Source organism: Pundamilia nyererei, unplaced genomic scaffold (assembly GCF_000239375.1).
Source record: "Pundamilia nyererei isolate P.nyererei 1_Seehausen unplaced genomic scaffold, PunNye1.0 scaffold00018, whole genome shotgun sequence".
In the NCBI taxonomy this organism is placed as follows: domain Eukaryota; kingdom Metazoa; phylum Chordata; class Actinopteri; order Cichliformes; family Cichlidae; genus Pundamilia; species Pundamilia nyererei.
In genome coordinates, this window is record NW_005187419.1 from 5225503 (window position 1) to 5241172 (window position 15670).

The following is a 15670-nucleotide window of genomic DNA, read 5'->3' on the forward strand; positions in this document are numbered from 1 at the left end:
TTGTTCTTACTCAGATGTTATAGTAGAACTCGGTTTGGAGAGGTTGTTCCTGGCGGATGAATTCACAGTTTGAGGTTAGGTCAGTTTCACACTGAAGGCAAAGTCGAACCTTAAATATAGCAGCAATGCAGAAAGACGACCAGAGGTGCACAAAAGGAAGACATTACCGTGTTTTCTGTTGAATCTGACCTCTCACATATAAGTTTAGATATGCTGAAGGTGACATACATGCCACGCATATGTATGAAACTGAGAAAACTCTGGATGTGCAATAATAATTTCTTTTTAGTAAAGAGATAAAATTCCAGTTCTCCCTTCCTTGCATGTCCTTCAGACTCTCAGGACAGCGGCTCGCTTTGCTTCTGTTTCCGCTGGCTGCTCATCTGGTTCAAGAGAGAGTTTTCCTTTGAGGATATCCTCACACTGTGGGAGGTGAGTGCTTGACTGTACCAATTTAACATATTTGTGTCTTGAATTGATTTTTGTTATGAAACCGAATCCCACATTATTATTATTTTTTACAGTCTACAGTAAGGATTGTTTGGGCTGCATCTTGACATCGCATTTTATGGCATCGTGTTTTCTTCCTCAGGTCCTCTGGACTCGTCTTCCATGTGAAAACTTTCACCTGCTGATCGCCTGTTCGATCCTCGAGTCCCAGCGAGAAGAACTGATAGGCTCGAACCATGACTTCAACACTATTCTGAAGGTGTGTGTCTGGATTAAAAATGAGTTTGTTTGTTTTTCTGTAATCATACAGATTTTCATCTTCTATAATGTTTTTCATCTGCAGCACATTAACGAGTTGACAATGAAGTTGGACCTGCAGAGCGTTCTGCGTGGAGCCGAGGCCATCTACCTACAGCTGTTTCTGTGCAAGGTAAGACACAGGGCCACTTCATACCTCATGATTCGACATACAGCCAGTAAAATATCTGTTGGTCCAAATCTGAGATTATTATTTTTTTATTAGTATTATCAGAATATAATAGGAAAACAATTTATCTTGTGCTATATTATGTTAACTGATAAATTAATAACTTGCTTCCCCTTTTTCCTCTTCCACCCCAGGAGCTTCCTGTTATGGTTAAGCAGGTCCTGGGCCTCTACGTCCCACCCAGCTCAGAGGAAGAGAGCCCAGACTCACAGGCCAGCGAGACACGGCGCCTCCTCAGCCAATCACAGGAAGGAGCCGCAGCTTCTAATTCAGCGTGTGGCCCCAGCTGCTCTTAAATCTGATTATCAGCTGGTGGACTGACACTCACTAAGAGATGTGTGAAAGACATTTATATATGAAATATGTACTAAATATTATCCCATGGTATGGAGTGAAGACTGTTGTTACTGATGGTCAGAGGCAGAGGGCACTGTGGAGGCTCTTTTCTCTCACTGCGTGTTCATGAAAGTTACAATCCAATGTGTTTAAACACTATAGCCGTACTTGCAGTGCTGTTTTTGTGTGTATGCTGTCCTCCTGTTTCCTTGTCACTTGTTTACATTTCCTGTTTTCATGACACTTTTGCTTCTGCTTTTACTTATTATTTAACTATATTAATTCGTTTATCCCTTGCTTACGTTTCAGTTTATTTTGTGTTTTCTTACGGTCCTCTCACCACTCCTCCTGTAAAGGGAAATAGACGAAGCATAAACTCACTGGCAGTATTTTGCTAGTACTGTAAGATGCCATTCCAGCCCTATGCAAAGGTTGTGCATGCCTTATAGGTTCCACATGCCACTTTGGTAATATTAAGCCTTGTAACTATATGTATGATGTTCTAGCATTTTCATCTCGTTATTACCAAATAAATGGTTGAATCATAACAAAACAGGGTATTTAAACTCTACTTTATCCATTTGTAAAAACTTAAGCAGAAGAAGTTCAAGATAACTGAACTTGATCCCCCTGTGGATAAGAATCAGGTGAGGAAGGAACAGACGATAACATCCTCCCCAAGACTTGAAAAGGATTCATTTATCAAATGGTGGAGGTGAGCCTCAGTGTGCAGGTCCGAGTTTACCTGCAGATCCACAGCAACAATAATACACAAGCCGACCGTGGGTCAGGGGGTTGGAAGCTCATCTTGTAAACCGTAAGGTTGCCGGTTCGATCCCCAGCTCTGTCTTGCTCGTTGTGTCCTTGGGCAAGACACTTCGCCTACTGGTGATAGCCAGAGGGGCCGTTGGCGCAATATGTCAGTCTGCCCCAGGGCAGCTGTGGCTACAACTGTAGCTGCCTCCACCAGTGTGTGAATGTGAGAGTGAATGAATAGTGGAATTGTAAAGTGCTTTGAGGGTCTCGAAAAGCACTATATAAATGCAATCCATTATTAATACACATATCAGTGAGGAGTAACTTCACACCGGTCCTTGTCCTATAAAGTTACTTCTCATGCATAAACTCACCATAACAGGCGAGGTGTGTGGGTGTTCCTCGCCTCTCGCCCTGTGGTAGCTGGGATAGGCTTCAGTGTATATCAGTGTAAATATAAAATATCTCCAGTTATATATCTTAAACTATCCAGATGCAAATGTTTTAGATGTAGTTTAAAAACTGAAAAAATGGGAAATAGTTGTTTGAATTTTACATGTAAATACATAAAGATAGAAATTGAAATGAAAAGCTGCAGGATGCAGGAATCTATAAGAAAGATTCCAGCTCAATCAATGAGCTCTTTTAACTCCTTCCTTTATTCTGATTGGTTGTCCCTTGCAAACAGCAGTTTTGAACAGCAGATGCATCTCAGGTCCAGCAGCCAACGCTGTGTACCTGAGATGGCTACTTTAGGGATATCAGCTCTCACTGACATCATATAGAGCCAGAAGTAGAAAAGAAAATACCTAAACTGAGTGTTTAGAGCACTCTGAGCTTTTTCCTCACAGGGATTAGCTGCACACCCTGTCATTTCATTATTTGAAACTTTGGCCATATTTAATACGACCATCAAACATCGTAACTGTTTATAACAGAGGTAATAGCTCCCCTTTAGTGTAACACCCAAATGCTGTCAAAAACTCAACTGATAGTCTCAAAATTGTGATAAATACATTGATTTAGTGAAGATGTTTCGCTACTCTGCGTCTGTGTAAAAATGATTCCAACGACTCGTTTACATTTGTCCGATAAATCTGAGGTCAAAGACTGACAGACTGTTACAGTAAACTGCACTTGTTTATGTCTTAACTTGTGAACTGGTTAAACTTTGCCCTCCCTAACCTCTCCTCCCCCACTGGCCAGCAGGTGTCTGTGTGAGGTGAATAGCTCAAGGGGAAAATAGGGCCTCTGTTCTCCACTGTCCTGGGAAATGAGCTGGAAAATGAGGGGCGGGCAGCCGCACCCCCTTCTCAGGACCTGCTGCACTCCTCCTGTGGCTGGTGGCTGTCTTCGAGCCCCTCGATCCATGTTGTTTGAATACAGCTGCGGTGTATGAATTTAGCAGGGTGCTTAAACAGCCCGACGATCTGTCACTCTCGCCCTCTCGCCCTCCCACCGTCCCACCCCATCCTGACCTCACTTGACTGGCAGAGCCAAACTTACTCAGTCCTTCATTCAAACTCAATCTGCTTTCAGCCCTTTTCAAAGCCTGTTTATAGGCGAAGGCCTTGTCGACCGCTTTAAACCTAATATTCTCTCACTAATGCTACAATCGACTAAGAATTGCAGGATTATGTCTCTTCGTGTTGTCATTATGCAGAGTGTCTAAGAATAACCATCTCAGTTAGACAATGTGGCTGCTGATCTACTCCCTGTGCCTCAGATTCTCATCTATGATTTGTTTATTATGAATTCAGTTACTCAGGAAAATTGAATGAATCTGGTCTAGGCTTGGAACACTGGACACAGGATGCACTGGCATTGTTTTGTACAGGTTTAAACTTTAACCTTGCATGAATATTTTAAAGGGAAAACATTGTGCTCTTGTGTTAATTAGTTGTAAACTTTGGGTAAGTTCATGTACAAGCCCTGAAATACCCTAAAAGAACTCAGAATTGCAGTATAGATTCAATGCCTGCATGTACATTCAAACATGTGCTATAATATGCTTTTATCCACTGATTCTGATTTGGAGGGGGGTTGTATTAATTTTAGGTTTCAGTCTTTTTAATTACTATTGTGTGGATGCCATATATTAGACACAAGACTTGGGAAAATTACATCATGTATCACATTAAAAACACAGAACTTTTGAAAGCCTTCTTGTAATCATCCAAAGTCTCAATGAATACGTCCACGTCAGAGTGTAGTTTCTATTTTTATTTTAGTTAATTAAAATGTTTTTAAACATCCAGTGTTAATTTTTTTTAGTTTAGCTTCAGTAACAACCATCATATGAAGAAGGAAAATGTTATGCATTTTCACAGAAAGTGGGACTGTTTAATCAGGTCTGCATTCTTGGGGATTTTAGCTTTAGCTTGTTATGATATGGGTTTCAGGTTTTGGAATATTTTATGAGATTATGTTAAGTGGTTGTGATTATTTTTTATTTTCATGACTTTCATCAAAGTAGCTCGTGCTTACGTTTACAATAGCGAAATTTAATCAAGTGCTTTATCGGAACATTACTCATAGTATAAGTACAGATTTCAGGTGCATGTTCTCCCATTGTGTATTTCCATCTTTTAAATCTTTCTTATGTTTGTTCAATTTACCATTTTAGGACTATTGTTTTGTCATATTCTGTCTTACTGAGTTTTTTATTTATAGTCCTTTGGTTGCTGTAATACAGAACCTGCCCAACTTTGGAGATAAATGAAGTGTTCTTTTTTTCCCCTCCATAAAAATACTGTTTTAGGTTACATATGAAACTGAATCACTTCTTTGTCACAGCAGGTATGAATTATTGATGCTCAGCTGAAATCAAGTCGTGGTGATCCACAGCATGGTGTTCGTATCTCTGTCCATTTAACTCCCATTTGAAACCTTAGCTGCCATTGACGCCTTAAATGTGTGAAGAGCCACCTGTAATGAGTGTGTCAAATACAATCTGTATTCTCCACTGGGGAGTGCGACCCCATTGTGACCATCAGTGGGCTCCCCGGGGAGTGCGTGAAAAGTGTGTCTACCCCATGAATGTGTGAAGTGTGTGTGTGCGAAGAGCCAGCAGCAGGCAGAAGGCCAGGAGCTGTTGTCTGACACTGATTTGTAAAGGGAGACAATACGGCTCATTGACCTGCCCGGCTCCACTGTCTGTTGCACATACCTCGCCCGGCCCTCCCCGCTGGCCTCGCCGCTCTTTAAACAAGAGCAGCAGATTGCCACAGGGAGGGGAGACCGAAGGGGACGCAGGTTGCTTTGACAATGACAATCTGTGACGACAGAGAAGCTCAGAGCCAAAAGTTTGACGAACACATTTATAACTACTTTTGAAATCCCTTCCTCTCCCCTGATAAATGGTGAGAAACGCAAGATGTGTGCAGTATTCAAGGTATTTTAATGTTTCCATCTAAAGAGTGCAAAAGCTTCCAAAAAAGAAATCTGTTTGCAACCCCACTGTCAAATATTATTTTTCTTTATTGATTAATTTGTAATTGTTTCAAAAATTGATTCATTTTTTTGTTTAGTATGTTTGCACGCAGCTGTTATATTGTTTCCTTACAAAAGAATATAGAATCTATCTAGAATTACCAAATATCTTTGTTAAAAAAAACATGTGTAAAAACAAAGAACCTTTGGGGTATTCTCGCTTGAATGAAATGTGAGATTTTACTCTCATTTTATCTATCTTTAATTTTTAATCACTTAATCACAGTTCTCCAAATGCATCCTGGGACATAAGCAACATTTTAGGATTGCAAACCTGCAAACCACCGACTCAAATCATTATACGACACAAAAATCCCTGAAACTGCACAGACAGAAATAATGGGACTGTATGTATGAATGTTTGGGAAACTAAAAAAATATCAGAACTTCAGGATCTTTCTCTGACAGCAGGACAAGACTGAACATCAGCGTTTAACATCTCTCCTCCCGTGCTCACGTTGTAAACAAACACCCTCATCCTTTTGTCATCCATGCCCATTGTCACAGTCTGGAGGTGCTTCTCTCTCTCTCTCTCTCTCTCTCTCTCTCTCTCTGTCTCTCTCTCTGTCTCTGTCTCTCTCTCTGTCTGTCTCTCTCTCACCCCTCGTTGCCTTTTCTTTTCGTCCTTCTCTTTTTTCACTGTCGGTGACAAGCTGTTGCTCTGTCCCTGCGGGCCACACCCTCTCTTGTCTGTTCCTCTTTTCCCCTCCCCTGCCTCCCTCTCTCCCCTCGCTCTCCTTCTTTCTCCCTCTCCCCACCTGTTGAGGCAATTGTTGCACAGATCGCATTGTTTGTTAACTTATTATTTTATGTCGCTCATGAGGGTCTCTGCCCCTTCCTATGGCATTTCCCACCCCTCTGGACCACTCCCCCTCTCTTCCCGACTGCTGGGTATAAAACCTTGAGCTTCTGGTGAGGGGGGATATTCAGCAGGGCCACCTCAGGAAGACTGATTTCAGCAAAAACCAAGAAAGCTCTACAGTGATTTACCAACTTCCATTTACCTGCAAACTATTCAGCTTCCTCGTGTGGCAGAAGGACGTTGGTTTTTCTTTTAATTCCCTCCTGGACATAAACAAGTTCATATTTTAGCCAGCAGGCTGTGCAGATGGACAGAGACATGTCTGTGTCTCTGTGGTGTGAGGAAGTGGAGGATGACCAGACTCAAGATCAGAGCCAGAGGGAGGCACAAGCCCAGGGCCACAACAGTGGCTCGCCTCAGCTGCGAGCCGCCTGGGACCCAACAGTGTCGGGGCATCGAGTGATCCAGAGGCTGCTTCACGTGGAGGAGAGATACATGCCCTCCATGCTCTACATCACCCTCATCCACAGGGATCCGGAGCGCAGGGAGGAGCTTGCCAAATGGGCCCTGGAGGTATTCAGTTCTCTCATGCTCCAGTTTTTCGATTTGCCTCAAAGTGCTGGGTGAGTTATGTCATCAGGACAGCTGTGATCCTGACATCTTTCATCCTTTTTCCCTCCTCTCCAGGTGTGCTGTGAGTGTGGTTGTGATGAGACAGTCTTCCCCCTGTCTGTCTCTCTGATGGACAGGTTCCTGTCTGCGTCTCTGTCTGTACCGGTCTCATTGTACTGCCTAGCTGCTGGCTGCATGCTTATAGCCTCGAAGCTCACAGAGTGTGACAGCGTGACCGCTGACACCCTGTGTGCGGCAGCTGAATACAGCTTCCTGCCATCGAACCTGTTGGTGAGTTTATCTCATACTCCGAATAACCTAATCCCATTTGGGAGTCTTTCCCAGCTGTGGCCCTCTAATACCTAACAGTGATTTGTCTCCACTGGATGCCAAAGTCTTTCAAATGTAACCCATAAAGTTGGGCTTCAGCTAAAATTTTCCTGTTTTCATGCTCCCTTCCATTAGGAAATGGAGCGTGTTATCCTCGCCACCCTCCGATGGGACACAGCAGCAGTGACTCCGCAGGATTTTCTCCCACATTTTCTCGCCTGTGTAGAGGAGAGAGAAGACAGTGGTGAATCTGCAGAGGAGCAGCTTTCCACCCTGCGGCGGCACAGCGACACGCTGGCCGCCATGTGTGTCTGCGACTCCCGGTTTCTGGGAGCCCCGCCATCGCTTGTTGCTGCAGCATCACTGAACTGTGCCCTACGAGGTCTGGGCAACAAGGGCCTCACTCAGCTGGCCCTTATGAGTGAAGCATTGGCTGAACTGTGCCAGACCGACCTGGTGAGAATGCCTGTTTTGTTTGCAAGTAGACTCAATTATTAGATTAGATTTGATTTAAATGAGGTTTTCAGTTGGAATTTTAATTTTGCAAAGGGACAGAATCAACAAGAAGCATTTTCTTTTGTTTTGAAGGGCCTCCTTGTTTCAAAGCTTTGTCAAATGCAGTGAAATACACATATCTTACACAAAAGACTTCATTTTTCTCTTTCTTGCTTTCCAGGCTGTCCTGCAGTGCTACAGTGAGATGATTGAATATGCCCTCCACCAGCGTCTGAGAAGTGGGCTTCAGCAGGGCCCCACAGAAAAAGACGAGGAGGTGGAGAACGAAAGGCCTGGAACACCAACTGACATGAGAGAGATTGACTTGTGAACACTGAATGAAGTATTGCATTGAAAGTGTCAACCAATCAAAACCCTTTAAGCTCATCAGTCAAACTGATATAAATTCAATATGACCTCAGAATGCTCTGACATTTTTTCCTCATATAATTTAGCTATTTTTGTGTGTGGTTGTTAATTTATTTTTGTTAATTTATTTGTGGAAAGGCGTTTTTTCCACGTGCCATATTTAATACTTCTATCAATTTTATATTAGGCCTAGATTTTTTAAAAGAATCATATTTATACCTTTTATTTATTATTCATGCGCAATTGTTGATTCATTTTATGTTAATTTATTTCAATTTACCATAACTTTGTGTTTTTGTCCTGAGTTCAATACACAGAAAATCTATTTTTAAAGCTATTAAAAATGTTTGTACATATTTTGTGTCTATTTTTTTTTTACCTAATATCCGTTGATGCCTTCATATGCAAAGCCACGCGCCTCCAAAAGCAATCTTTTATATTTGATGTTATCTCACTAAAGGGGGATTTTGTCTCATTAATTATGTGGCACATTTATCACGGTGAGCTTGCATTATGTTCACCATAATACAAAATTGTGATCACAATTCCAAAGCTCCTTACCCGTAAAAAAAAAAAAGGATGTGTATGATATTTCCGACGGTACCTGAAGGGAGCACACAGGAGGAGATCCGCATTCCCATGACGTCAGTTTTATCCGACGCAAATACAGCTCGTGCTTGAAGCATTGGGTCAGATATCCAAAACAAACTTGCGGTAAGATACTGCCTATGTAAGGATGTTTTTCAGTGTTATGACAAGTTTTAGGTGTCAGTTTAACGCCGACCAAGAGTGTACGAGAAATTAAGAGAAAACTGTGTCGTAGAAAGAAATGTGCTACGCGTTTCTTGCTTACATGTTCGGCGATGTGAAAACACGGAGCTCTAACATCATCTGTAAAATCAATTAATAACGAAAGAGGCCTGAAATAAGCCATAAGCGAATCATTAATTTAGGTTTGCGTTGGGTTTACAGTGACAGGGGTTCGCCGTTAACGAATAGATTGTTTTTGGGGGGCTAAATCGTCATCACTCCGTATCCATTTTCCGCATCCGTAGTGTTCTTACTTAAGCTAGTTAGCTTCCTAGCAATAGCTAAACAATACCATTAATTAACAAATGCCTTATTAATAAATAATAATATAGATGGTATCATTACAAATGGCACATGAAATCTCATCTCAGAATGCCGGTATAGCTCCTATTTGTAACACTTCTTCCCTCTTGGATTACATCTATTGCGTTAATTCTTATCAAAATGTCATATTACTGTTTTTATATATCCAAGGATACATCGAAATCTACGAAGAACTACAGTTTTAGACTTTGTATAGATCCTTGCAGTCGTCTGGTGAATTCGGCATTCATCGGTCATCAACTAATCACATTAAAACCTAAAAATGATTAGCTCACTTTCCTGCTGTAACCACTGCGTATAATTTGTTGACTGAGATTAAGGTTGTATAGGAGTTAAATTATATAGTATTGAAAAAAAAATAGAAAAAAAGATGATAAACTATGTCCAGAGCACTACCTGAGGTTTGTTATTGGTGAAGATCATTCAGATTCTCACACTTCCTAAACTACAACTACAGATACCAGAAGACACACCACTCCTGGAAATCTACATAATGTATACACCAAGTATTATGAAGTAAATGTAATGTAATCAAAACAATAGGAAACATGACCTATTTGCACATGAGTATCCTTACAGGGTCTTTTGTTTGAAAATGTCATAATTGAGTTGTGTGTTGTGAGATTTTAGGGGAAGGAGGTTCTCTGTGAGTTAAATGCATCAAACAGATTTTTTTAATGTACCAAGTTACATATAAATGTAGGTATGTAGGAGAACTGACACTGGAAGATATTTTTGTTATTGATATTCATATTAAAGGAGGATGAAGTGGATATCTGGCTGGCTCCTGCTGCTGTCCATCTCTGTCGAGGTCTGGTCAGTGCCTATAGATCGCAATGCAGCCCAGCAGGTCCCTAAAGAGGAAGTGCAGGAAGAGAACATGGTAATGGCTCATTATTCTGTCATTTGTTTTTTCTTCTACCTCGTGACCTGTTTTTATGACCAGAGACTTGTTGTGGTTAACATTTCCTTACAAAATAGGACACTGGCCTGTACTACGACCGGTACCTCAGAGAGGTGATTGAGGTTTTAGAGACAGACCCGCACTTCAGAGAGAAACTGCAGACAGCAAACACAGAGGACATTAAGGTTGGTTTCCACCTCTGCTTCTGTTTCACGTTCTTCCTTCTCAGTCGGTAGGCTTCCCTGTGTACTGTTTACATTCTAGCAGCTGGCGTTGTGTCCAAACTGTTTAAACTCACCTGGATTTCTCATGTTTGCCGTCAGAACGGGCGTCTCAGTAAAGAGCTGGACCTGGTCAGTCATCATGTCAGAACTCGCTTGGATGAGCTGAAGCGTCAGGAGGTTTCTCGTCTCAGGATGCTGCTAAAGGCCAAACTGGACAGCACCAACACACAGAGTGAGTGGGATTCCTTTGATCCACATCACTGAAAAGTTTGCAGTTAACTGTATACTAAAGTTCTTATTAGATTTAATAATCTTTTTTAAAAAATGAAAAAGATTTTTAACACCTTCACAGAAATTTGTGAACCATTGACTTTTCTTATCTTAACTGATTATGGAAATTTTGTATGTCAGTCCATTTTTATCAGTCTGTTATTTACAAAAAAAAATCTCTGTACAAATCTGTGTATTTATTCAGTAATATATATAGAACCAAATGGTAGTCCAGTATGTGATTGGTTATTCACATATGATCCATACAGGTCTTCAGATGGACCATGCCTCCCTTCTGAAGCAGTTTGAACATCTGGATCCGCACAATCAAAACACCTTTGAGGCCAAAGATCTCGAGCTTCTAATCTCAACGGTAAGTTGCTGCAGCGATAAATGAAGAAGAATTTTAGGAGTTTTTAAAGAAATTTTTGTCCATTTGAGTGTGACAGATCTCGAGAATCATAACAACACTGATCAGACTGTCTATTTTGTGCTATACCTCACCTATTTTTAAAAAAAATATTATTAACAGCAATAGTAGCAGCAATAATATCTTTTATCTCTCTGGCTTCTCATCTAGGCCACTAAGGACCTGGAGAACTACGATGCAGAGAGACACGAGGAGTTCAAGCGCTACGAGATGCTGAAGGAGCATGAGAGGCGGGAGTACCTGAAGAGCCTTGATCAGGAGAAGAGAGAAAAGGAGGAGAAGAGAATGCAGGAGCTGAAGGAGAAACACCGCCAGCATCCTAAAGTTAACGCTCCGGTGGGCGACTGATACATCCGTGTTCGTTTTTATCAGAAACCATTAGAAATGACTCAGGTTTTCAGTCTGTTTTTAAAAAATATTTTTCCCACTCAGGGTAGCGTTGATCAGCTGCGGGAAGTTTGGGAGGAGACAGATGGACTGGATCCTCAGGAGTTCAACCCCAAGACCTTTTTTAAACTGCATGGTGGGTGACAGCAACTCGCTTTAAGCCATTCTCTTTTTTTCATGTTAATGGGTTATATGTTTTTTTTTTAAAAACAAAGAAAGAAGGGTTCTCATTTATTCTCTGTTTCATTTAGATACAAATGAAGACGGTGTTTTGGATGAGCAGGAACTGGAGGCTCTCTTTACAAAGGAGGTGTACAATCCTGCTTACATCCACATCATGACTGCTTCAATTAAACTTTGATTTAGATTTAGTTTTATCCTGAGACTGCTTAAAATCCTGGTTTGATTTCTATTTCCTTCAAAATGCAGCTCTTCTCTGTGTTCCTAAGCTCCTGCAGGCTTTTTTACAAGCTGACAGCAGACATATGCACAGCATCAGAGTAGCGGCTAACATCTGTTTATTTCCCTCCTCCAGCTGGAGAAGGTCTACGACCCAAAGAATGAGGAAGATGATATGATGGAGATGGAGGAAGAAAGGCTGAGGATGAGGGAGCATGTCATGAAAAATGTAAATTGTTAATTATTTATCTCACCATTTCCCACCTTTACTGGGTTTTTCTTTAACTGACGCAGCCAACCTTCCTGTGTTAAAAGGTGGATGCAAACAAAGACCGGCTCGTCAGCCTGGAGGAATTCCTCAAGTCCACAGAGAAGAAAGAGTTCAGTAATCCCAAAGAGTGGGAGGTAAGGAGCTCAGAGGTGGCCTGAAGGTTGGGGAAGTGGGTGGATGCTTTGCACTGGGTGTGTGGTTCAAGTTCCCAGGATGAGCCTGGAAAGTGTGGGTGCTGAAGTTGAACAGTTAATGAGTCTCTCACAAGTTGACCCAATGAAAAGTCTTTGATGTACTTTTTATTTTGTAATTCCTGTTTACCAATGGACATTTGGAAAATCAGACTGGGTGTGACAGTGGTGTTCTTTTCAATAATGAGATAATGCATGCATAATGCTTTAACTAATTTCATCGATTGGGGATCAGATAACCATAAGAGGGTGGAGTATCCACTGCAGGTTAGGGCAGAGTTTTTGGATGAATTGGAATTCTCAGTCTTTTTCACCAGTGTTTTCACAGTGCGGAGCAGGAGATTGAGATACAGATTGGTGCAGCATTTGTTGTGATGCAGACGCTGTATTAGTCCGATATGGTGAAGAGAAAGCTGAGCATGAAAGCAAAACTGTTGGATCTCCAGTCGATCTACATTCCTATCCTCACCTATGGCTCCAAGGTAGTGACTAAAAAATAAGCTAAAGGTTAAAAGCATTACAAGTAAGCTTATGCATAGGGTGGGAATCTTGGCCATTTGGGAGGCAACTCCTTCGTGGCTAAAGGAGCCTGTTGAGGTGCTTGAGGCATCTAAACAGGATGCCTCCTGTGAGGCTCATAAGTGAGGTGCTGGTGTTGGACATGTGCTACCAGTAGGAGGCTCTGCGGCAGACACAGAACATGATGGAGAAGTTATAGGCCCCAGCTGGTTTGGAAACATCTCGATGTCCCTCCCCGGGAAGAGGGAGGGACGTGTTTTCTTTTTTAAATGGATGGATGTGTGCGTTACCTGCATCCCGCTGTTGTCGCTGCAGACTCTGGAAAACAAGCCAGTGTATACAGAGGAAGAGCTCCAGCGATTTGAGGCTGAACTCAGGGACAAGGAGGAAGAGCTGAAGAGGAGGGCTGAGACTCTGCTTCAGGAGCAGGAGCTGCTGAGGGAGAGAGGCAAAGCCTTGGAGGCCCAGAGGAGAGAGTACCAGCAGGTAACAATCCTACCCTGGCGGTCACTTTCTTACATCATCTGAAACTTAAAAAATAGTTAATTGTTTCTTTTTTTCTTTTTTTAAATGGCAGGCTGTATTAGAAATGTCTCAGCGACAGAAAGAACAGCAGGCAGTGGATGGGCAGCCTCCTGCGGGTCCTAATGGAGAACTACAGTTTCAGCCACAGACACAGAAACCTGAAGATAAAGGTAAACTGACTGTGACATATCCAGCATTGTTGTTACATTCTTTGGCTTGTGTTTTAATTCATAAATTTTTTTCATATTTCTCCCACAGAGGCAAAAGCTCCAGCTGAGCCCGAAGCTGAAGCCCAAAATAATCTGCCTGCAGAACCCCCACAGAATCTGCCTTTGCACACCTAATGTGCTCAGGCATCTTACACACACACACACACACACACACACACACCTAAACATACGCACATTTGGTTTGATTTACCCTGACACAGATATCCAGATGGGTTCTGCAAAATGCATTATGTGATCTGTGTGCATAGGTTCAGACAGACCGGCTTGTTTCTTGTGACATACTGAGTGTACTGAGTGTTAATGTCTGTGGTCTACATTAGATTAAAGATATCAAAGCACACGGTATTAGTACATGTATTCTCAGAAATCTTCAGTTTCAGTGAAGCTGTCAATCCTGCAGAATGGCATGTGTAAAATCACAAACGTTGCCGAATAAAATCTTAATTTAAAAGTATTTTGGGGAGCACTGTGTGGGTTTTTTTTGCAACACTAAATCGCACAGCTTCAGACATGATCGATTGTCATTATTTTTATGTGGGTGCTGAAGTTGAACAGTTAATGAGTCTCTCACGAGACGGAAGATTTTCAAAGTTTGTTATTTATATAACAAAATTTGCAACTATACATGCCAAGGTCAAGAATTTACAGAGAGTAATGCAACACTTCGCTTTGTGGATAAGGAGGAAAACAACAGAAATATTAGCTTGTTTCTGAAATTCAGTTTTTCTCAGAAAGATCTGAACAAGATCTTTTTGTGTGAGCTGTTTATTAATGTCAAATATGCAAGGACAGTTTAACGAAGAAACAGTCAGCAGGTATTTTACACTCTTGAACTATTGTGGAAAGAGATTAACAGTAAGTAAAAAGAGCCCGTGCTTAGATAAACTGGTCCAGTTTTTTGGGAGGTGCTGCAGGAAACACATTCTTTGGTAGAAGTGTAAATTAATAAAAAAAAACTATAATAATCCGACTACTGAGGTTTTTTTCAACATTTCCAGGTTTTATATTTTGTTATTATAAAGCCCCATAAAATAAAATATATTCATATATATATATAAAAATAAATAAACATTCACACTTCCGGTGCAGGGGGAAGCGCTTCCTGATAGCTGAAACCCGTAATGAATACGTGAATCATGCCTCGCAAAAACGAGCTTTCGGAAGCTTTACGATCGCAAATTGTTGATCTGCACAAAGCTGGAAAAGGTTATAAAATAATCGCACGCACTTTGGATATTCATCGCAACACAGTTAGGGACATTGTGCTTAAATGGAAGCGATTCAGTACTGTGGCTACTCTGCCGAGAAGTGGGCGCCCTAGAAAGACGTCTGCAAAGACAAAGATCAGCGAGGTAATCCTTAATTACTCTGCAAACAGCAAATCAAGCAGCCGTGTGTACAAAACTAGACGCCTGCAGCATCCAGACGAGCTTCTTAGCTCTGAACCCTGATGAAAACAAATGTGGAAGTTATTATTTAGCGGCCAGTGGCCACATTGGAGCATCAGCGGTCATGCCAAAGCGCATCAGTTGGATTTCAGACTAGACTCGGCTTGTTTTTCTTTAGAAGGTGTTTTAAACCATTTGTGGATAATATCTCTCACTGTGGTTCGCTGATGTCCCAAAACCTAAGAAATGGCTTTGTAATCCTTTCCAGGTCGGTGGATGTCAGACAGGTTCTATTCAAGTGATTTCTGTAATTAAATAATAGGAGTGTGGCTACTGAAATTGAACTCGGCTTTCCAAAAAATGTCGATTAATCACAGTTAAGTCATCATTTAACAAGGGAGGAAATTACTTTTTCACATAGGGTCAGGTAGGTTTGGATAGATTATTCCCTTAATAAATTTTAAAACGTATTTAAAAAGTTGGATTTTTTTATTTACGCAGGTTAAATTTGTCTAATATTAAAATTACTTTGATGATATGAAACATGTAAGTGTAATAAATCAGGAAGCAGAAAACGAATAACTTTTTCATGGTACCTTATATTGGTCCAGCTCACAGTATGAGCATGTGATCATACATGAGACATACATGACCCCCCCCCCCCCCCCC

General features: G+C 41.4%; 3 protein-coding genes across 3 annotated transcripts in view; all 3 read left to right on the forward strand.

The window, feature by feature from the left end:
* The window catches only part of tbc1d17 (TBC1 domain family, member 17), a 10817-nt gene extending 8991 nt beyond the window's left edge, over positions 1–1826 (forward strand). The window contains 4 exon segments of the mRNA XM_013909034.1: positions 309–432; positions 593–709; positions 794–880; positions 1072–1826. Coding sequence (XP_013764488.1) covers positions 309–432; positions 593–709; positions 794–880; positions 1072–1233 — 490 coding nt within the window. The 3' untranslated portion in view covers positions 1234–1826.
* A 4810-nt stretch (positions 1827–6636) lies between these two features.
* On the forward strand, positions 6637–8182 carry ccndx (cyclin Dx). Its single transcript, XM_005726277.1, has 4 exons — positions 6637–6896; positions 7011–7226; positions 7401–7721; positions 7942–8182. Exons 1-4 carry the CDS (start codon positions 6642–6644, stop codon positions 8089–8091), a joined length of 942 nt encoding a protein of 313 aa, XP_005726334.1. The 5' UTR covers positions 6637–6641; the 3' UTR covers positions 8092–8182.
* Positions 8183–8733: 551 nt separating this feature from the next.
* Positions 8734–14067, forward strand: nucb1 (nucleobindin 1). The gene is made up of 13 exons (XM_005726278.2): positions 8734–8843; positions 10023–10146; positions 10245–10352; positions 10491–10623; positions 10931–11034; positions 11242–11427; positions 11524–11614; positions 11730–11788; positions 12014–12106; positions 12193–12282; positions 13174–13344; positions 13436–13553; positions 13642–14067. The coding sequence occupies exons 2-13, from the start codon at positions 10027–10029 to the stop codon at positions 13725–13727; spliced, it is 1359 nt and encodes a 452-aa protein (XP_005726335.1). The 5' UTR covers positions 8734–8843; positions 10023–10026; the 3' UTR covers positions 13728–14067.
* Positions 14068–15670: the final 1603 nt, after the last annotated feature.

Excerpts from the sequence above, each read along its gene's own strand:
- ccndx (XM_005726277.1), top strand. The coding sequence starts at position 6,642 with ATGTCTGTGTCTCTGTGGTGTGAGGAAGTGGAGGATGACCAGACTCAA. Across the intron at positions 6,897-7,010 it reads TTGCCAAATGGGCCCTGGAG|GTGTGCTGTGAGTGTGGTTG; the intron begins GTATTCAGTTCT and ends CCTCCTCTCCAG. Across the intron at positions 7,227-7,400 it reads TCCTGCCATCGAACCTGTTG|GAAATGGAGCGTGTTATCCT; the intron begins GTGAGTTTATCT and ends CCCTTCCATTAG.
- nucb1 (XM_005726278.2), top strand. The coding sequence starts at position 10,027 with ATGAAGTGGATATCTGGCTGGCTCCTGCTGCTGTCCATCTCTGTCGAG. Across the intron at positions 10,353-10,490 it reads CAAACACAGAGGACATTAAG|AACGGGCGTCTCAGTAAAGA; the intron begins GTTGGTTTCCAC and ends GTTTGCCGTCAG. Across the intron at positions 11,789-12,013 it reads AGGCTCTCTTTACAAAGGAG|CTGGAGAAGGTCTACGACCC; the intron begins GTGTACAATCCT and ends TCCCTCCTCCAG.